This window comes from Narcine bancroftii, chromosome 11 (assembly GCF_036971445.1).
Source record: "Narcine bancroftii isolate sNarBan1 chromosome 11, sNarBan1.hap1, whole genome shotgun sequence".
NCBI classification, from domain to species: Eukaryota; Metazoa; Chordata; class Chondrichthyes; order Torpediniformes; family Narcinidae; genus Narcine; species Narcine bancroftii.
In genome coordinates, this window is record NC_091479.1 from 105,880,217 (window position 1) to 105,902,537 (window position 22,321).

A 22,321-nucleotide genomic window follows, 5' to 3' on the forward strand; every position below is an offset into this window, starting at 1 on the left:
ACTGCAAATACACCCCGAATATACCCCTCACTGCAAATACACCCCGAATATACCCCTCACTGCAAATACACCCGAATATACCCCTCACTGCAAATACACCCCGAATATACCCCTCACTGCAAATACACCCCGAATATACCCCTCACTGCAAATACACCCCGAATATTCCCCTCACTGCAAATACACCCCGAATATACCCCTCACTGCAAATACCCCCTCACTGCAAATAGACCCCGAATATACCCCTCACTGCAAATACACCCCGAATATACCCCTCACTGCAAATACACCCCGAATATACCCCTCACTGCAAATACTCCCCGAATATACCCCTCACTGCAAATACACCCCGAATATACCCCTCACTGCAAATACACCCCGAATATACCCCTCACTGCAAATACACCCCGAATATACCCCTCACTGCAAATACACCCGAATATACCCCTCACTGCAAATACACCCCGAATATACCCCTCACTGCAAATACACCCCGAATATACCCCTCACTGCAAATACACCCCGAATATACCCCTCACTGCAAATACACCCCGAATATACCCCTCACTGCAAATACACCCCGAATATACCCCTCACTGCAAATACACCCGAATATACCCCTCACTGCAAATACACCCCGAATATACCCCTCACTGCAAATACACCCCGAATATACCCCTCACTGCAAATACACCCCGAATATACCCCACACGGCAAATACCCCTCACTGCAAATACACCCCGAATATACCCCTCACTGCAAATACACCCCGAATATACCCCTCACTGCAAATACACCCCGAATATACCCCTCACTGCAAATACACCCCGAATATACCCCTCACTGCAAATACACCCCGAATATACCCCTCACTGCAAATACACCCCGAATATACCCCTCACTGCAAATACACCCCGAATATACCCCTCACTGCAAATACACCCGAATATACCCCTCACTGCAAATACACCCCGAATATACCCCTCACTGCAAATACACCCCGAATATACCCCTCACTGCAAATACACCCCGAATATACCCCTCACTGCAAATACACCCCGAATATACCCCTCACTGCAAATACACCCCGAATATACCCCTCACTGCAAATACACCCGAATATACCCCTCACTGCAAATACACCCCGAATATACCCCTCACTGCAAATACACCCCGAATATACCCCTCACTGCAAATACACCCCGAATATACCCCACACGGCAAATACCCCTCACTGCAAATACACCCCGAATATACCCCTCACTGCAAATACACCCCGAATATACCCCTCACTGCAAATACACCCCGAATATACCCCTCACTGCAAATACACCCCGAATATACCCCTCACTGCAAATACACCCCGAATATACCCCTCACTGCAAATACACCCCGAATATACCCCTCACTGCAAATACACCCGAATATACCCCTCACTGCAAATACACCCCGAATATACCCCTCACTGCAAATACCCCTCACTGCAAATACACCCCGAATATACCCCTCACTGCAAATACCCCCTCACTGCAAATAGACCCCGAATATACCCCTCACTGGAAATACCCCCTCACTGCAAATACACCTGAATATACCCCTCACTGCAAATACACCCCGAATATACCCCTCACTGGAAATACCCCCTCACTGCAAATACACCCCAAATATGCCCCTCACTGCAAATACACCCCGAATATACCCTTCACTGCAAATACCCCCTCACTGCAAATACACCCCGAATATGCCCCTCACTGCAAATACCCCCTCACTGCAAATACACCCCGAATATACCCCTCACTGCAAATACCCCCTCACTTAAAAAAAACACCCCGAATATGCCCCTCACTGCAAATACCCTCTCACTGCAAATACACCCTGAATATGCCCTTCACTGCAAATACCCCCTCACTGCAAATACATCCCGAATATACCCCTCACTGCAAATACACCCCGAATATACCCCTCACTGCAAATACACCCCGAATATGCCGCTCACTGCAAATACACCCCGAATATACCCCTCACTGCAAATACACCCCGAATATACCCCTCACTGCAAATACACCCCGAATATACCCCTCACTGCAAATACCCCCTCACTGCAAATACACCCCGAATATACCCCACACGGCAAATACCCCTCACTGCAAATACACCCCGAATATACCCCTCACTGCAAATACACCCCGAATATACCCCTCACTGCAAATACACCCCGAATATACCCCACACGGCAAATACCCCTCACTGCAAATACACCCCGAATATACCCCTCACTGCAAATACCCCCTCACTGCAAATAGACCCCGAATATACCCCTCACTGGAAATACCCCCTCACTGCAAATACACCTGAATATACCCCTCACTGCAAATACACCCCGAATATACCCCTCACTGGAAATACCCCCTCACTGCAAATACACCCCAAATATGCCCCTCACTGCAAATACCCCCTCACTGCAAATACACCCCGAATATACCCTTCACTGCAAATACCCCCTCACTGCAAATACACCCCGAATATGCCCCTCACTGCAAATACCCCCTCACTGCAAATACACCCCGAATATACCCCTCACTGCAAATACCCCCTCACTTAAAAAAAACACCCCGAATATGCCCCTCACTGCAAATACCCTCTCACTGCAAATACACCCTGAATATGCCCTTCACTGCAAATACCCCCTCACTGCAAATACATCCCGAATATACCCCTCACTGCAAATACACCCCGAATATACCCCTCACTGCAAATACACCCCGAATATGCCCCTCACTGCAAATACCCTCTCACTGCAAATACACCCTGAATATGCCCTTCACTGCAAATACCCCCTCACTGCAAATACATCCCGAATATACCCCTCACTGCAAATACACCCCGAATATACCCCTCACTGCAAATACACCCCGAATATACCGCTCACTGCAAATACACCCCGAATATACCCCTCACTGCAAATACACCCCGAATATACCCCTCACTGCAAATACACCCCGAATATACCCCTCACTGCAAATACCCCCTCACTGCAAATACACCCCGAATATACCCCACACGGCAAATACCCCTCACTGCAAATATACCCCGAATATACCCCTCACTGCAAATACCCCCTCACTGCAAATAGACCCCGAATATACCCCTCACTGGAAATACCCCCTCACTGCAAATACACCTGAATATACCCCTCACTGCAAATACACCCCGAATATACCCCTCACTGGAAATACCCCCTCACTGCAAATACACCCCAAATATGCCCCTCACTGCAAATACCCCCTCACTGCAAATACACCCCGAATATACCCTTCACTGCAAATACCCCCTCACTGCAAATACACCCCGAATATGCCCCTCACTGCAAATACCCCCTCACTGCAAATACACCCCGAATATACCCCTCACTGCAAATATCCCCTCACTTAAAAAAAACACCCCGAATATGCCCCTCACTGCAAATACCCTCTCACTGCAAATACACCCTGAATATGCCCTTCACTGCAAATACCCCCTCACTGCAAATACACCCCGAATATACCCCTCACTGCAAATACCCCCTCACTGCAAATACACCTGAATATACCCCTCACTGCAAAAACCCCCTCACTGCAAATGCACCCCGAATATGCCCCTCACTGCAAATACCCCCTCACTGCAAATACCCCCTCACTGCAAATACACCCCGAATATACCCCTCACTGCAAATACCCCCTCACTGCAAATACACCCCGAATATACCCCTCACTGGAAATACACCCCGAATATACCCCTCACTGGAAATACCCCCTCTGCCAATACACCCCGAATATACCCCTCACTGGAAATACCCCCTCTGCAAATACACCCCGAATATACCCTCTCACTGCAAATACCCTCTGAATATACCCCCTCTGCAAATACCCCGAATATACCCCCTCACTGCAAATGCCCCCGAATATATCCCCTCACTGCAAATACCCCACGAATATACCCCCTCACTGCAAATACCACCTCACTGCAAGTAGGAATAGTTACACATAATTAAACAATACAATCAAAAATAAATGTAAATTGTAAAGCACATTCATAATTTGTAAACCAGATAGTAATTTTTTTTAAAAAAGGAACTAATAATAGAAAGGGGGAAAAGAGAAAAAAAAACTCCGTCCCATTCCCTAGCAGTGTTATCAGATACTGCACACAATTAACATTAAAAGAAAAATGAAGGGAGAAAAAAAGAAAAAGAACAAGGAAAAGACACAAGTCAGATAATTCAATTACATTGGAGTGCAATTATAAAGTAAGAAAGTGAGTCATAAATTACCCCAACAGCGTCTGAAATCCTATATCTGAATTATTAACTGAGTAATGATCTTTTCCATATTCAAACAAGACCTGATGTCACACAACCACTGATCATGAGTAGGCAGAGCAGCATCCTTCCATTTAAGTAAAATTACATGTCTCGCTAAAAGAGAGGCAAAAGAGACGGCACAATTCTGAAATGGAGACAAAGAAAAATCATTCTCTCCCATTGTACCGAAGAAAGCCACCAAAGGATTCGGTACCATATATTAAAAATGATAGACAAAGTGCGGAAAACCTCCCTCCAGTATTTTTCTAGACTAGGACAAGTCCAGAACACATGAATTAATGATGCTTTTCCTCTCTTACATCTGTCACAGCAGGGACTCATATCAGAGTAAAAGCGAGGAAAATTTAACCGTAGACATTTGTACTCTATGTACCACCTTAAATTGTATTAAACAATGTTGGGTGCATATAAAGAAGAGGTATTAACCAATTAAAAAATTATGTCCCAATCCACATCCGATATGGTGAAATTTAAATCCTGTTCCCAAGCATTTTTAATTTTAACTAGTGAAGTCTGTTTTAAACATAACAATTTCTCATAAATAATAGATATTAAATCTTTACGAGAAGGCATTGAACTAAAAAAAAATCATCAGGAAAATGGAGCTAACTTAGCATGAATATTGGGCCAAAGAGCCCATTTCCATGTTGAAGAACTCTACGACTCTAATCCCCACCTCTTGCAAATTTGTCATTACCCCCATCTCACCCCACATTTTCCCTGCCCTGAAAATACCCTTCAAGTAGCACCCTCCCCCACAAATACATGGCAATCCACAATATCCCAAACCTGCAAATGCCCTGTGATTCCCCCCAATATCCCACCCAACCCCTGTAACCTCCAGTTCCCCAACCCTCTCCCCTACAAATCCCTGCAATTCCTCCCCTACCCACAAATATCCCATAATGCCAACCCTTCCAGATACACTACTGCCCCCAACCTCTCAATTCCCCATCTTCCCCATACCCCTCGCCCTTTTGTCTCCACCCCTCCCAGTTTGCCCACATTCCTCTCCCCCCCCCACTTGAAGGGGGTAAGAGATAATGCTTTATTAATAAAGATAAAGCATTGTGTTTTAATTTTGAGCTTTTGCTCGGTTTCTTCTGCTTGATGTAAAAGACAAATGAGTTGAAAAGAAAAGAACTACATGTTCAAGACTTTCTATAAATCTGTTCCCTGTTTCTCAGGCATATTTGTGTACTGCACCCGATCCCAGCAACAGTAGATATGTTTATTTAGCTCTGATCTGATCATCAGATGTTGAATTAGTCCTGGCTGGAGTAAGTCGTACAGAGACTAAATTCATCTGCTTTGGTATGAGGAAGATGAAAGCTTGCAGTAACTAGCCAGGGAGGTGGAGCTGGCTGATAATATGGGAACATTTACAGCTGAATTAGAGCAGATTTGACGGAGACGTTAAATAACTCAACTCTTTTTATAATCTTTCCCGATGAGTGCTGAGCCTCTTGTGCTCTGTTCTCTTGTATCTGTCATTAACTTTCTGTATGTTTTATTTGACAGAACAGCCAAACGTTCAATTTTGATCTGAAGGAGCAAGAAGAGAGAAAGGTAAGAATCTGATAAATTCCTAACAGAAATATTTGCTTTAAATGCCTGATCATGAACAATCTTGATGTTTAGACTTTGGCAATCTCAAATATTACTCTGACAGCAGAATTCTACGGGCTTCAGCTTCTGTGTGACATCTATAATACATACAATTGTTACCATCTTTATAAGTTTGAATACAGTGGAAGTTCAAAAATCCAAATGCCAGAAATCTGGACCACCTGAGAATGCAGACTTTTCGAAAACTCTCCGACTTTTATAGCTTGTTGGGCTTTTGTGAGCGTTCATGCATAAGTGCCAGATATACACCAAGGCAACAAGAGACTGCTTTTACTTTAAAACTGCTCGTTTTTGCTAATGAATAAACTCAAAATTTACCAGTTCCTATCTTCCTCCTTAAATGTGAATTTTAAAATTACAGCCTGAGAATCCAGAAAACTGAAAATCCTGACCGACCCAATCTTCGAGCAGTCCAGATTTTTGGACTTCTACTGTATTTTGTTTGATACAGTTTAAATAACTCATAACTTTGGGAATGATGTGCAAGAGAGATGCCATGTTCCTGAAACATTAGCTCCTTTCACACTTGCAAGGAGTCCCAGGAATTAACGGCCAATCAGCCTAAAAAGGGTCAAGTGTGAAAGGAAAATTTTCTCAATGCTGACGTGAGATGACGTCATCTCACGCCGGGGATAGACTGCCTTGACCCGTAGTACAATCCCCGGCATCTGCAGACTTTGGTGTTGCAATCAGGCAAGTATAGAACGGGAAATTTCATTCTGGGATAGAAATGACCCAAGTTTTTGCATGAGTGCATGAATGTGAAGGAATAAAAGAGTAAAATGAAGGTATAACTTTGCCATGGGAAAGTTGCAGCGGCAGAGAGAGAGAGAATAGATAGCAATAGCGAATAATTTTTAAACAGCATGGGAAAGTAGCTAGTGCACAATTTATAAAGACCATAAGAAAAAGGGATGGCAGATCTGACTTATAGAATGCTGTGCGGCAGAGAAACCCCTCCATGAGTGCTCCCTCCGTGCATGCATCTGTGCATCCAGCCCTTTCTCTGCCACACGGAATTCTGGGAGGGCAGATCTACTTTCGCTTTTTCACATGGTATTTATAAATGGTGCATGATAGGTGCTACCAATTTTCCCCACGCTGTATAAATTGTGCACCATAGCACCTCCAGCTTTCCCACCCTGTTTAAAAATTGTCCGCTATTGCTATTTATTGCTAGCGCTTTCCCACGGACCCTTATAAAGGTTTACATAGGTCAGCACAACAACAGGGGCTGAAGGGCTCATACTGTGCTGTACATAAAACTTAATTATGTTATAATTCGGCATGATTAATTTTGTTCAAATAAAGGATCATAAAAAATTCTTCAGGATTTAGGGCAGGTCCACCATCGCTCGATGCGTCATGAGGTCAACAATAGAAGGTAGAACAGTCCTTATCCTTTGAAAGTGTGAATATGTGAAATGTCCCAGTGAAGAAGGGTCAGGTGTGAACATCAAAAATGCTATTCCTCGCCCAGGACACATAATGGCCAATTGAGTGGCACACAAGTGTAAAGGGGCTATTAAAATTCCTTTTACCTGGCGATGAGCTGAGGCTTTCTCAGACTGACCTAGCAGGCTGTTGATGTTAGAATTGAAGCAGTTTTGCACAGGGCTGGGAGCCAATTTCAGAAATCCAAGACCCCCATAGATCATAAAACTACATTTACAAAATGTAGTTAATACACCTAACAGTGTGGACACTGGAGAAAAGTGGTTTCAGTTAAACTGTCTTTTGCCACAACAGATTTAACGTGTAAACATTCTTAATGGACTGAAATATCACAGGCATCTTAAAACTACTTAATTTTTGGCCAGCAGTGTAACTGATACCAAGTCCTCAGCATGTTCCAGTGTTTTATGCCCAATGAATTTGAATCTGATGCTCGAGCACTATTGTAATGCTTTGTGGCTTTGGTGAAACACTTGCAGTGGAGGTCCAAAACATCTTGGGGGTCTACAAAGATAGATAATTAAATGTCATGGAGAGGCAGAGAATCAGAAAGGCCATTGGAATGCTGGCTTTTATGTCTACATGACTGGATTACAAAGGGTTGGAAGTTCTGCCACAGCTCTCTGGAGCCAAGTTAGTTTATACCTCAGACACTCTGAGCACCAGACCTTCAGAAGGATGGAATGGCTTTTGAGGGAGTTGACTCTGAAGGTTGAATTGCTTAAGAGAGGATTCAGAAACTTGGCTAGCTTTCCCTGACATTTAGAAGGGATAATTGAAGTGTTCAAAACATTAAGGGAATTAAATAAGAGTAACTGGAGAGAAACCAAGTTCCCTGGTTGGGATTGGGTTGGTTCGTCTTGGGGAGAAAAGTTGAAAAAGTGGAGCTTGGTCTTACCAAGGCTGTAGTTAGAAAATGTTTCTCCAAACTCAAGGTAGTAATTTGAAATACTTTTCCACAAAAAAAGTTGTAATTCTAAAGCTGAGGTGGATTTTCAATAACTAGAGATATTAAGGGATAGGAGAATGATAGATTTGTGAATTCAAGCCACTGATCATCCACAATCTCACTGAATGGCAGATCCAGCTCCAGGACTCCCAAGTGAAGCCACACTTCACTTGTGAATCTGCAGAGGTCTTCTACTGCATCCGGTGCTCCCGTGTGGTCTTCTCTGCATCGGAGAGACTGCACAGAGACTGGAAGATCACTTCGGCTCTGTCCGCCACAATGGATCTTTCAATGGCCATCCATTTCAATTCCCTGCCTCATTCCCATGTCGACGTGTCTGTCAGGCTGAGACCACCTGTAAATTGGAAGAACCACATCTTATCTTCTGTCTGGGTACCCCTCCAATTGGATGGCATTAACATCGACTTTCACATCCTCTTCGCCTAATGTTGGTAAATTTAAAGCAGATAAAAAAGATTCGATAGAATCATCATCTCGAACCCCTTCAGAAGTATATAATTTCTGATAAAATAAAGAAAATTGATCATTAATTTCCTGAGGTTTATAAGTAACTTTTGAATTCCTTTTCACAGCATTAAAAGTTCTCGAAGCTTGGTCTGTTTTCAATTGCCAAGCTAGAACTTTATGAGCTATGTCACCTAATTCATAATAACGCTGTTTAGATATTTTAATTAGACGTTTATATTGATATGTTTGTAATGTATTATAATGTAATTTTAATTTAGTTAATGCTGCCTTTTTATCTTCAGTGCAATTTTTCTGAAACTCTTTTTCCAATTCAGTTATCTATTTCTCTAACTCCAAACTTTCTGCCAAATACTTCTTTTTTTCTTTCGCTGAGTAACTAATAATTTGGCCTTGTAGATATGTCTTCAGTTCATCCCATAAAATAAAATTACTCTGTACTGAATTCATATTTTGTACTCAAAAAAGAAGCAATTTGCTCTTTAACAAAAGAGACAAAATGTTTCTTCAATAACATTACATTAAATCTCCAACGATAAGTTGATGACTTAACTTCAGATTCAGCATAAGAAATAAGTAACACAGGATAATCAGACACAATTCTACTCTTTATTCAGCCTGAGTAGTTCGAGCTTGAAGATGTGCTGATACCAAAAATAAATCTATCCTGGAAAATGAAAAATCTTTTTCTGTAGAATTTAGTCTTCTCCAAATCTTAACTAAATTCAGGTCTCTCATCAAAGACGGCATTTACATAGCCACCTTCAATTTTTTTATACTTTTTGGAGATTTATCCAATAATGGATCTCTCTTCTCTTCTTTGGCTTGGCTTCGCGGATGAAGATTTATGGAGGGGTAAATGTCCACGTCATCTGCAGGCTCGTTTGTGGCTGACAAGTCCGATGCGGGACAGGCAGACATGGTTGCAGCGGTTGCAGGGGAAAATTTGTTGGTTGGGGTTGGGTGTTGGGTTTTTCCTCCTTTGTCTTTTGTCAGTGAGGTGGGCTCTGCGGTCTTCTTCAAAGGAGGTTGCTGCTCGCCGAACTGTGAGGCGCCAAGATGCACGGTTTGAGGCGAGATCAGCCCACTGGCGGTGGTCAATGTGGCAGGCACCAAGAGATTTCTTTAGGCAGTCCTTGTACCTCTTCTTTGGTGCACCTCTGACACGGTGGCCAATGGAGAGCTCGCCATATAACACGATCTTGGGAAGGCGATGGTCCTCCATTCTGGAGACGGGACCTATCCAGCGTAGTTGGATCTTCAACAACGTGGATTCGATGCTGTCGGCCTCTGCCATCTCAAGTACTTCGATGTTAGGGATGAAGTCGCTCCAATGAATGTTGAAGAAGGAGCGGAGACAACGCTGGTGGAAGCGTTCTAGGAGCTGTAGGTGATGCCGGTAGAGGACCCATGATTCGGAGCCGAACAGGAGTGTGGGTATGACAACGGCTCTGTATACGCTTATCTTTGTGAGGTTTTTCAGTTGGTTGTTTTTCCAGACTCTTTTGTGTAGTCTTCCAAAGGCGCTATTTGCCTTGGCGAGTCTGTTGTCTATCTCGTTGTCGATCCTTGCATCTGATGAAATGGTGCAGCCGAGATAGGTAAACTGGTTGACCGTTTTGAGTTTTGTGTGCCCGATGGAGATGTGGGGAGGCTGGTAGTCATGGTGGGGAGCTGGCTGATGGAGGACCTCAGTTTTCTTCAGGCTGACTTCCAGGCCAAACATTTTGGCAGTTTCCGCAAAACAGGACGTCAAGCGCTGAAGAGCTGGCTCTGAATGGGCAACTAAAGCGGCATCGTCTGCAAAGAGTAGTTCACGGATCTAATGGATCTAAAACACAATTAAAGACTCCCCCAATTAAAATGTTTTCCTAGCCTGATTTAACGTCAAAAAAAGCTTCAGATATAAATCGTTCATCATCTACATTAGGCACATAGACATTCAACAATGTCCATGATTCTGTAAAGAGTTAACAATTCACTATTAAAATTCGACCAGCTGTTTCAAAGAATGATTCCAATTCAAGTGGTATTTTCTTATGGACCAAAATCGCCACTCCTCATTCCTTAGAATTGAAGGAGGATGAAATTACATGTCCAACCCAGTCTCTCTTTAATTTTAAATGTTCTTTTTCAGTTAAATGTGTTTTCTGTAAAAAAACTATATCAACTTTCATCTTTTTAATATAAGCCAACACCCGCTTATGCTTAATTGGGTTATTTAAACCATGTACATTAAAAGTCAGAAAGTTCAAATTAGACATTTTATATGAAAAAAAAACTTATAAATCACATGTATTCCAAAAAAGGGCTCCCCTTGCTCAAAAAAAAAACAAAAAACTTCTCTAATAAGCTACAAAAATAAAACCCTACTACAAAAATCACACAAAAAGTCTTTCCCAAAACTACACCAATGTAGTAACTCCCCACTTAACTGGGTGTGGTACAAAAACCCACTAGTGGCAGATGACTATAAAAAGCTTCAGAGTCATCGACCCTCCCCCGTCGAACTTCTCAACAACTATATATCTCAATCATATAATATTCGCAATAATTTCAATCCCAAAGCTTGTTCCGAATCCTCAATTTCAATCAGACTCTTTGACATTTCTCCTCTCTTCCCATTTCCATTTCCATTCTTCTTATCAGACATTTTCTTCTTAGGTGACAATTGCTGATCGACTCCCCTCATATTTGGCAAAGAATTAGCAAAAATTAATGCATCGTGATCATTCTCAAAAAACTGAGATTGAAAATTCCCATAAAAAACTTTCAACAAAGCAGGATATCAAAAGGTAAACATATCCCTTTCTCCACAACACTTCTTTTGCTGAATTAAATTCTTTACGCCTCTTAATAATCTCCTGACTCAAGTCTGCATTAAAAAATACTCTACTACCCTGAACCATCAATGGAATTTGATGTCTTCAAGCATTCTGCACCGCAATTCGCAAAATCATCTCCCTATCCTGATATCTCAAACAACGAATTAAAACTGCTTGAGGTGGTTGACCTGGATAAGGTTTCTTCCTCAAGGCTCTATGTGCTCTGTCCAATTCCAGACCATCTGGAAAAAATTCAGCACCCATTACATCTGGAATCCATTAAAAAAAAAATTTCACTGGATCTGAACCGTCAATATCTTCTGGAAGTCCCATTATTCCATTGCCCTTGATTTTCCAAAGAGTCAATTTTCTTTAATAATTCTCTCTTCTGGATTTCGCATCCTACAAAAGAAGCTTCCACTTTTTTTATTTTTTCTCTGTTCCATTCCACTTGTTCTCTACAATCATGAAATGCCTCTTCAATTTAAAAAAAAATGATCTTGCACTGTATCTACCACTTTCAAACATCTATTAACATCAGCCTTAACAACAGTCATATCTTTCTTTACAGATGCCACTTCTTCACAAATATTATTCATTTTAACTGTCATATCCATAAACCCTCGATCCATCTGTGTAGACATCTGAGTTGACATATTGCCCATTTGATGAGCAATACCTTCCAAAACTGTAAAGACTGCATCAAAAGCAGACTCTCCCATTCCTCTTTGAGGCCTACCTTCCTTAATTTCAATACCAGCAGTAGTTTCTTCTTGAGTGCATTCTAATAAAGCAGGGCTTCTTTCCTCCTCTTCACCTGCACTTATTATAGGTTTAACAGCTTTTCTGCGTGTTAACATGCCCACCGACGCAGGACTGAACCCCTCAGCCAGCTGCCGGCCGGCCTCCCCCACAGCCCAAACCTCATTGAGAAGATCCTGGACCCACAAAGCATGCCACCACCCGTGGAGCACAATCATGTGGCACTACCGACATCTGTCACTCGACTGGCTCATCTGCACGCCCAATATCATGGGCACGCGTATCAGAGTCAGCTGAGGAGCTCGCAGTACCGGCGCCATCTTGCGACTGCAAGAAGGGCGCCAGTGTAATACTTAGGCGGGCTGGAGTGCGCTGGGCTTTAGAAGACAGGCTCGTTGACTCCGTGGCATCAGAATGGTAAGTAGGCCTTAATTCCTCTGCACTCTTGTAAGGCAATTTCTTCGGTAGTTGAGTTTTCGACTTCTTTATATTGGTAGTTATTGTCTTCTTTCAGTATTCAGACACTTCAAAAACACTTTTCTAACTTTTCCACAATTTTAATTCGGGCATTAATTCAACTGGGGAGATGTGGAATTACATGTGTTCTTCTTACGCCATCACGCCACATCCCCCCGCATTAACATCGACTTCTCAGGTTTCTTTTAGCTGCCCTTCCCCACTTCCTTAAATCTATCTATTCTCTTTTCCTCTAGCTTGGACTTTCTCTCTCCCTCCTTTTCCCTTTGTCTCCTTTCCTCAAGCTCTGCAGACACAGAGCCATCCCTTCCTCTGATTATTTCTTTTCTTTCTTAGCCTTCTATTCATGTACAATTATTACCTTCTGTCTCTTGCTCCATGCTCCTCCCCCTGCTCTTTTTTCCCTTCTCCCCAGTCTTTTAATTCATACACTTGCCTGCTTTTTTCTTGTACCTTGAAGAAGGGCTCAGTCCCGAAATGTTGGTTATATAGCTTTACCTCCTATGGACGCTGTGAGACCTGCTGAGTTCCTCCAGCATTTCTATGTTTTGTACTACAATCACAGCATCAGCAGACTTGTGTGCTTCGCTCCAGGAAAATGGCTTCCAAGTCCAAGTTTCAAATTCACATCTATTATCATCTGACTGTATACAATGTGACTAAACAGCATTTCTCTGGACCACAGTGCACACACAGTGTGTGTGTGTGAATATATATAAATAGTATATGTGTCAGTTACTCAATACCTTCCATCAGTCTCACAGCCTGTGGGAAGAAGCTATTCCCCAGCCTGGTGGTCCACATTTTGATGCTCCTGAACCTCATTCCTGATGGTAGAGGGTCAAAGATATTGTGCACTAGGTGGAAAGAGTCCTCTATAATTCTTTGAGCCTTATGTAAGCAACCCTCCCAGTAAATGTCATCGATAGATGAAAGGAAGATCCCAGTGATCTTCTCAGCAGATCTGTGCAGATTTCCAGTCTGATGCTTTGCAGCTATCTTTACCACTTAAGGATGCAGCCAGACAGGACACTCTCAATTGTTGTTAAGGTGGGGGCTAGTCGTCTTGTTCTTCTCAGTCACCTTTGGAGGTATAGATGCTGCGACTTCTTCCAGACTAATGAAGAGGTGTATGTCCAGGATAGATCCTTATGCACACCCAAGAACTGTCCACGCTCTCCACAATGCATGTTTAGTGGAGAGTGGTCGACCTTTGTCCTCCTGAAGCCCATAATCATCTCCTTTGTCTTGTATACATTGAGACTCAGGTTTTTGATTTTTGCACATTTTCAGCGCCGCCCAACCTCCTCTCTAAATGGCGGCTCATCTTCGTTGACAATGTGGCCAACTACTGTAGTATTATCTGCAGACTTGATTTTGTTTGAACTGAATCTTGCAGTGCAGTTGTAGATCAGTAGAACACACAGCTCGGAGATGCACCACTATCCCTAAGCAAAATTACCAGTCAATTTGCTGTTGTTCTAGTGTGTACTGGAGGAGGAAAATTTGTCACAGAATTATAGAGCCCAGTGCTAGGCCCTTTGGCCCATCTGGCCTGGAATATACCCATTAGATATGTTGCACCCCATCCAAGTGTGCAAATAATCTTCTCAAGGACCTGAAACCTAAGGTTTAGCCTCCACTTGAACTAGTGGGACCCACAGCCCCCTGTTATCAAGTTGTAAAGGATGGAAAAGGCCATTCTGTCCAACCTTCTGAACCCTTGTCTTTGACCTGAGAGTATTCCACTCACAAGCTGACACTGCAATAAAATTAGAGTGGCATGTTTAGTGTATCGGTTAGCATAGTGCTGGTACAGGGACTGGGCTGTCAGTAAAGAGTTTGTATATTCTACATGTGTCTGCATGATTTTCCTTGAGGGCTCCGGTTTCCTCCCACCATTCAAAAAAGTATTGGGGGTTGTAGGTTAATTGGGCCGAAATGGCCTGTTACTGTACTGTATGTCTCAATTTAAAATTTATTCACTCAAAACGTAAAAAAAATAAGAACGGTGAAAGGGAAGAAGAAAACAATGGTAGATGGAATTTAATTCCTTTAAGTGCGAGGTGATACAATTTGGGAGGTCTAAAAAGTAAAATACATCTTGCAGGCATGGCAGAGCCTTCTGGAGTATTGAGGATTAGAGGGAGCTTGGTGTGACAGCACAGGTAGATAAGATGGTGAATAAGAACTATGGGTTATTGATGTTCATTAGCCAGGATATAGAATATAAGAGCCATGGAGCTGGTCTACCTGCGGTACTGAGAAAAACTGCTGACCTCACTGCTGTAGCTATGTCCTTTCCTTCCAGCTATTTGATTTTTTTTCTCTAGATTACAATCTCTTGTGTATCCTAGAGTATTGTGAGTAGACCTGGTAACTGCACTCTAGGAGGGATGTGATTGTGGTAGAGAGAATGCAGAGAAGCTTCACCAGATGTTAACCAGGAAAGACTCTGGGGTTGAGTGCAATACACAAACATGCTGGAGAAACTCAGCAGGTCAAGCAGCATCTATTGGAAGTAAAGAGTAACCATCATTTCAGCTCTGAACCCTTCATCAAGGTAAGAGCAAAACAGGCAGGTGCCTGATAAAAAGGTGGGGGGGGGGTGGGAGGGAAGAAGGTCAGAGAAGAGAAGGGAGGAAGGGGTGAGAAGAGGAGCACAGGGTAACAAGTACGAGTTGAGAGGTGGATACACATGGGAGGGTTGAAGAGAAAAAAGCTGAGAAGTGATGGGGAGAAGATAACTCTGATAGAGGGAAGGTAGTGGAGAGCTGGAGGAAAGAAGACAGAGGGATAGGGAAAGAGAGAGAATCCGGGGAGAATTAGAGAAGTCAATGTTGATGCCATCTCATTGGAGAGTGCCCGGGCAGAATTCAAGATGTTGTTTCTCCAATTTGTGAGTAGCCTCGGTTAGCGTGAGGCCTTGAGCAGACATGTCGATGTGCCGATGGCGTGTGAAATTGAAATGGTTGGCAACTGGGAGGTCCTTGCTGTTGCGGACAGAACAAAGTTGCTCAATTAAATTATTTCTCAATCTGCGTCCAGTTTTTCCAATGTGAGGGAGGCCATAATGGGAGCATTGGATGCAGTAGATGACCCCTGCAGATTCACAAGTGAAATGTTGCTTCACTTGGCAGAAACTATTTGGAAGCTCAAAGGGGGAGATTTGTGTTAAGGGTTGAGTGAGTCCCGGAGGCAGCAGTTCTTAATGGAAAGCGGGAAGGGAGGGAAGACATTTGGTGGTGGGTTACATTATAGGTGATGGAAAATAAAGAGGATAACATTGAGTATTCATTGAAGTTTAGAAGGAGAGGTGACCTTATTGAAACATATAAGATTTTAGAGGTGGGGGGTGAAATTGACGGGATGAAGATGAGCATATGCTCTCATTGTGGGGAATCTAGAACAGGGAGTGGGGGTCATCATTTCAGAAGACGGGATCACCTGTTCAGATGGAAATGAGGAGGTTTACAGATCTTTGGAAAAAATCAGAAAATTCTGGAAAAACAGCTGATCAGGCAGCCTCTGTTGAAAAAGAAGTGATCAATGTTTCAGGACCATGAATTTTCGTCAAAACTAGGAAAGAGGGAGATGCATCCATTTTTAATATAATTGGGATAAGAATGTGGAGAACAAATGGAATGTCTGCCTAAGGATGAGTCAAAATGGTTTAATGGAAGTATTTACTGGCACAATATGCTGTTTGGTAAGTGCAATATATTGTTACACTTGTAATGTGGTAGGACCTGCTCGGCAAACCAGACTTGGCCTGCGAGTGCCTTGCACAGAATCACATCTGGGTGCTATAGGAAAAAAGGGAGGCATTTAAGAAATAAATTGCATTATGAGGGTGCTTGAGTAACTTTCTTGAGAAATGAGTTGTTAGTCTTCTGTCCCATACTTGTGGTAATATCAACATGATCCACCCAGCTTAAGATTTTTTGTCATTTTGAGTATGTTGATTTTTTTTTCCCTCCAGTTTTGATCTTGAATTTTGATTCTGAGTTTGGATGATCTTATGTATTGATTCCAAGTTGTCTAATTTTCTTTAAATCAACTGAGTTTGGGAGGGAAAGCTGCTTAAATTTAAGTGTTTGTCAATAGGCTGCAGGAATTCTAAGCTGGCAAAGGGAATTACCAAGGCCTTCACTTGTAGAAAAGATGCTTTCGGGTCAATATAATGCAGAGTTTTGGTACTGAAATTAAAGAGGCTAAGTGTAGTGGATAGTATTTTCTCCTTGTATATAAGCTCAATAAAATTCTTGACAATGAACTCGAATGCCTCAGATGGATCTGACTGCTACGTGTTAGTAAGGGAGGGAGAGCATTGAGAAAGGCCCCAAACTTGTTGCTAGGATACTTGTCTTGAGTCTTCCAGCCATTTGTGTTATTTATAGATTTTTAAAAAATGTCCGTCAATGATGGTGAACACAGAAGTCTTGTACAAATGCAAACTTCATTCAATGTGATTCCAAAGTTCCTTTTATCTTATTCAACCCTTTGTATTTTCTTTTGTTTCCTCATTGCACACCAGTGACTAAGAGGATGTTGAGCTGGGGAATATGCTGCAGCAAAAAGGCGAGCTCCTACTGGAGTGGATGCTTTGGGCTGTTGGCTGGCAGGGCAGACTTTTTGTGCCCTGGTCTAGATTTATGGTGACCTCCAGGTACCCTGTTACTTTGGTCTAGCTTGTGCTGCTTTATAAGTCAAATTAGAAGGTAATCTCTGGCTGCACCAAGACTTAATGGTGGTGCAGCCTGGATTTAGCTACTAGTGTCAAAGACAGAGCACAGACAACAATAGAAATTCAGATCCCAGCTATAAAACCTTTGAGCCCTGCTCCCCATTTACAAAAGCAGCTGTGTATTTATATTTCATTCCTGCTCACTTCTGCCTTTTCTTCATATTTAACATTTTAATTTAAATTTTAAATCCTTACCTTTATTTTCAAATCCATCCCTGATCTTACAGCTCTATCTTAGTTGTCTGTCCCACAACCATGAATTGCAGCCTCCTAATGGCTCCATTCCTGATGCCAGAGCCCACAGTTCTGGAATCCCTCCCCAACACTTTCTGCCTTTCTTTCTTTTTCGTAAAGCCCATTCCTTTGACCAAACTTTGGGGCACCTTCCCCAATGCTTATGTGAAGCTTCTCAAAGCAACTTGCTGCATGAAAGGTGCTTAGAAATACAAGTAACATGTCTTTCCTTTATATTTCAAAACAGAAAGATTCACTGAACAAACTTTATCAAATAACTGGGTCTGGTGGAATCGGGTCAGTGGGAGTTACTTGATAGCATATCAAATTTGTGAATAAGTTATGGTTAAGATCTGGGAATATATAAGCATTCTGAAACAAGAAATAAAATAATGAAATGGGCTAAGACATTAGCTGAAAAGCAGGCATGGATTTTCATTGCTTAAAATTAACAGTAATTTTGGCATAGAATTGAATAATTCTGGAACTTTATTTTACCACCTCTACTAATCTATGTAAAAGAGAGTGCATGCATACTAAGTGCATCACTACAAGCTTCAGAAGAGATGTTATTACAGTAGAGGTCAGTTTAGAAGGACGTTAGTGAAAAATGCTGAGTTGCTGAAGAAGGGAATTCCAGAGTTTTGGACTCTCAGCAGCCAGTTGTGAAATAACAAACAGAATCCACCTCCTCTTACTGAAGCCCACTTCTGGGATGATTTGCTTCGACTATTGATTGTTGTATCATTCTTTGTAATTTGGACGGCTCAGTAACCCAATTGCCATCTGTTTCCCATGCTGAGTTTTTTCCACTTGGCCTGAGTAGATTGTAGACCTATTGTGAGTTAGCTGTCCCAGTTCTGTCCTTGCAGTGGTTCCTCAGAGATGGTCCAAAAGGAGCAGTGTGGAAAGATCCTGATCAAATTCAATGACATCTCACCCTTTTGTATCAGAATGACTCTTTGCTCTCTGAAATCTGTTCACAAAGCAACAGAACAATCATCCCAAGCAGTGGATTGTTACGTCACAGTTGCCTTTCTGGTATGTGGAATGTGATGGAATTCTTTTCATGTACCTACATGAGCAATTGAGCATTCACTCTTACTGTGAAAGGTTTCATTCTTTCAACCCATCTACCAATGGAATGATAGAAACATAGAAAATCACACGCCATTCAGCCCTTTGAGCCTGCTCCACCATGATCATGACTAATCACATGCCTTCAGTTCCTTATTCCTGCTTTCTCTCCATACCTCTTGATCCCTTTAGCCCATAGGGCCAACCCCTTTTGATATACTGGGATGGCTGTGGAACTAATTTGAAAGCCACAGAGAACCAGTCTCTGCTTTCTGTTGCCACCACTGGAGGCTGTGTCTTTTGCTTATAACAACATAGAGTTGTGAGTTCTCTCAACCAGCTATTCTCATTGGGGGCCATGTGGTCCTTCTGGGTGGTACAGCACATTTTCATGGGGGCCATGGACTGAAATCATAACTTTTTTTGTTTTTTATATGGTCGATATGAGAGAAGGATGAATGAATTCAACTAAACGACTGCTTCCCAGGGAAAGGGGCCCAGAAACTTTGAGAAGAATCCTTAAGGGAGGCACAAGCCAAAAAAAGTTGAGAATGGCTGCTCTAGACTGTGCCATCGCACATCTGTTTTTGTCAAGGGAAGATAGCCGCATGCCTTCTCCTGCCCTGCCACCATCAGTAATAGAATTCAATGCATATAACATACTTTGTGTTGGAATGCCTTTCTTAAAACTTCTGAGAAAGGGTGGAAGGACACACTATTGCATTAGTCCTTCAGCCTGTACCTAACCAAGAATGAAAGGGAAAATCTTGCTGAATTGGTACTTTGGAAAGGTGAAGCATGTTTGTTGGTGGTGATGGAGGAGAGCTCAAAGGTGCTGTGAAGGGTTTGATCCCTTCAGAATGCTGAAAGTGGAGCAAACAGGAGATGTGTTGGTTGGTGGCATTCTATTAGAAATGTGTCAAACGCCAGAGGATGATGTGTTAAATGAAGAGGTTGGTGGGGTGAAGAAAGGATTAATGGAATCCCATAACATAAATCAAAAATGCTGGCGATATTTAGCAAGTTAGGTAGAGAGAGAGATTTAAAGTTTCAGGTCAATGACCTGTCATCAAAACTGGCTGCTACATGAATATGAAATCTTATTTCCCCCCCATCTCATTCTCCTCCTTCCTCCCTCCACCCACCTTGCCCCCTTCTCATTCCCCTCCCCCTCACCACTTCTCCTCCTCATAAAAACCCCCCCACCCCACTCCCATTCCCCCTCTTCTCCTTCCCCTTTCTCCCCTTTCCCTTCCTTCCCCCTTTCCCTTCCTTTCCCCTTCCCCATTCCTCTTCCTCTCTCCTCCAGGGATTTTTATTTCACATTTCCAACATGGGCAGTTTTCTTTTGTAATTAGTGGTACCCATTTGTGTTTCTAGAAGAGGGAAAGGTTGAGAACAGAAGTGTGGCTACTGAATTTCTTGAGGTTGAGCACCTGTCGACTGTAAAGGGGGGAAGTAGTTGGCCATAGCAAAGGCATGGCATTGAAAAAGAAGTGAAAATGTCACCATGAAAATGCCTGGGATGAGATGAAGTTAGCAGGAGAATAGAATTTGTCTCTTCAGGTTGTGAGTGTTAACATTAAGTATAGGTAGTCCTTGACTTGAGTTATGTCCACCCTCAAGTAAGACCAAAATTAAAAAAACAACTTTATTAAAACTGTTGTAGAAGTGCATAATAAAGTGTACAGTGGTCCCCTCTCCCGTTGGCAGCCTGCTCCCCTTTCCCCATCAGCAGCTTGAGATCCCCGTTCCCTGCGACAGCCCGAGGTCCCCATTAAAGGTTCATTTTTTTTAATGTTGCATGACCTCAGGGATGCATGATGGAGCGAATCTGACTTATGACCAACCTGAGTTACAACCACTCCTTTGGTCCCTATTACGGTCCTAAGTTGGGGACTACCTGTAAACCCTCAAAAGCCAAAGATAAGAAATAGAAGCAGGAGGAGGCTATTTAGCCATTCTAGTCTACTCACCCGTTCATCAAGATCATGTTTTTTTAATTTTAATGCCTTTCCCATGTTCCTTTATTCCTCTAATTTTGATCTCGATTTTGGATTTGCTGGTGAAACCAACATTTTTATATTCTTTGTCTAGAATGTATAATGTAGAAAAGTTACTTTACAATGATGTTACTGGACGTTACATTACTCTTCATGTTAATAGATTTTTACAAAGTGTTTACAAAACAATTAACAGACTTAGCCTAGTGTCCCCTACTACAGTTCACTCACATATAAGTAAGCTATTTTTAAAGCCCATCTCCAAATTTGACTGGTTTCCTTGGCTGTCTAACACAGTTGTCATCTCTTTCGCTATCATTTGCTGAAATGTCTGTTATAGCTTTGCAAGGTCTAAAGAGATGTTTCTCTCTGGTTGACAGAAACTATGTGAGGAAGTGCTGAAAGCGTTACAGAAAGACCAGCGGCGTTCTTGCCAAGCTACCTGCCTAGAAACGATCCGCATTCTCTCCCGGGACAAGAAGGTTTTGGCCCCTCTGACCACCAGGCCGGGAATGCTGCTTCTAATGCAGCTGGCTGGATTGGAGTGCACACAAAGCTCAGCGCCACATGCCTCCCACTCTGATGTTATAATCGAGGCATTAAAATGCCTGTGCAACATGGTGTTCAACAGTGAGATGGCACAGCAGCTCAGTGTGGACCTTAAGCTTGTCATTGGAATCTGTGAACGTCTAAAGAAGCACAGAGACAAGAAGCTGGTGCATGGGATTAAGTTCTTTGACTTGCGTCTCCTTTTTCTGCTGTCAGCCTTACGGGTAGATGCCAGAACTCAGCTGAAAGAGGATCTGCAGGGTTTGCTGTTGCTTACCGATGTCCTGGAGAGCACACTGGACATCAAGTGGTCAGATAAGTATGTGGTGGCCAGGAATGATAGCAGTGCTCCCTTGTCTGAAGAGCAGGTGGATTTTGCCATTGAGACATTAAAGGCTCTCTTTAATGTCACGTACGACTGTAGCCAGCAGAAAGTCGTTGAAGTAAGTTTAATTTAACCCTTCGCATTCTCCCTTTCTTCTCTACCCCTCTGTTTACTTTCCTCCAGCTCCTCGGCTCCTTCTCTCTATACACAGAGCTATCCCCCTTCCCCTGTTTTCTCTGATGCTGTTTGACCTGCTGAGTTTCTCCAGTTTTGTGCTTTTACTTCAAACACAGTGTCTGCAGACTTTCATGTTTTACTTCCCTTGTGCCCTCCCTCCTTTATCCACATATTTTTTGCCTCCTGCCTTTGGGGACCATGCTCCTCCCTCTCCCCCTACCCTTACCATTTTGTTTGGACACCTGCTTACATTTTGCTCATACTTT

General features: G+C 42.7%; 1 protein-coding gene across 2 annotated transcripts in view; it reads left to right on the forward strand.

Moving 5' to 3' along the window:
• The window catches only part of ric8b (RIC8 guanine nucleotide exchange factor B), a 70,586-nt gene that overhangs the window by 1,729 nt on the left and 46,536 nt on the right, over positions 1–22,321 (forward strand). For both annotated transcript variants that reach the window (XM_069904496.1, XM_069904497.1), the window contains exons 2-3: positions 5,882–5,929; positions 21,385–21,996. In XM_069904496.1, coding sequence (XP_069760597.1) covers positions 5,882–5,929; positions 21,385–21,996 — 660 coding nt within the window. The remainder of the gene's footprint in view (positions 1–5,881; positions 5,930–21,384; positions 21,997–22,321) is intronic.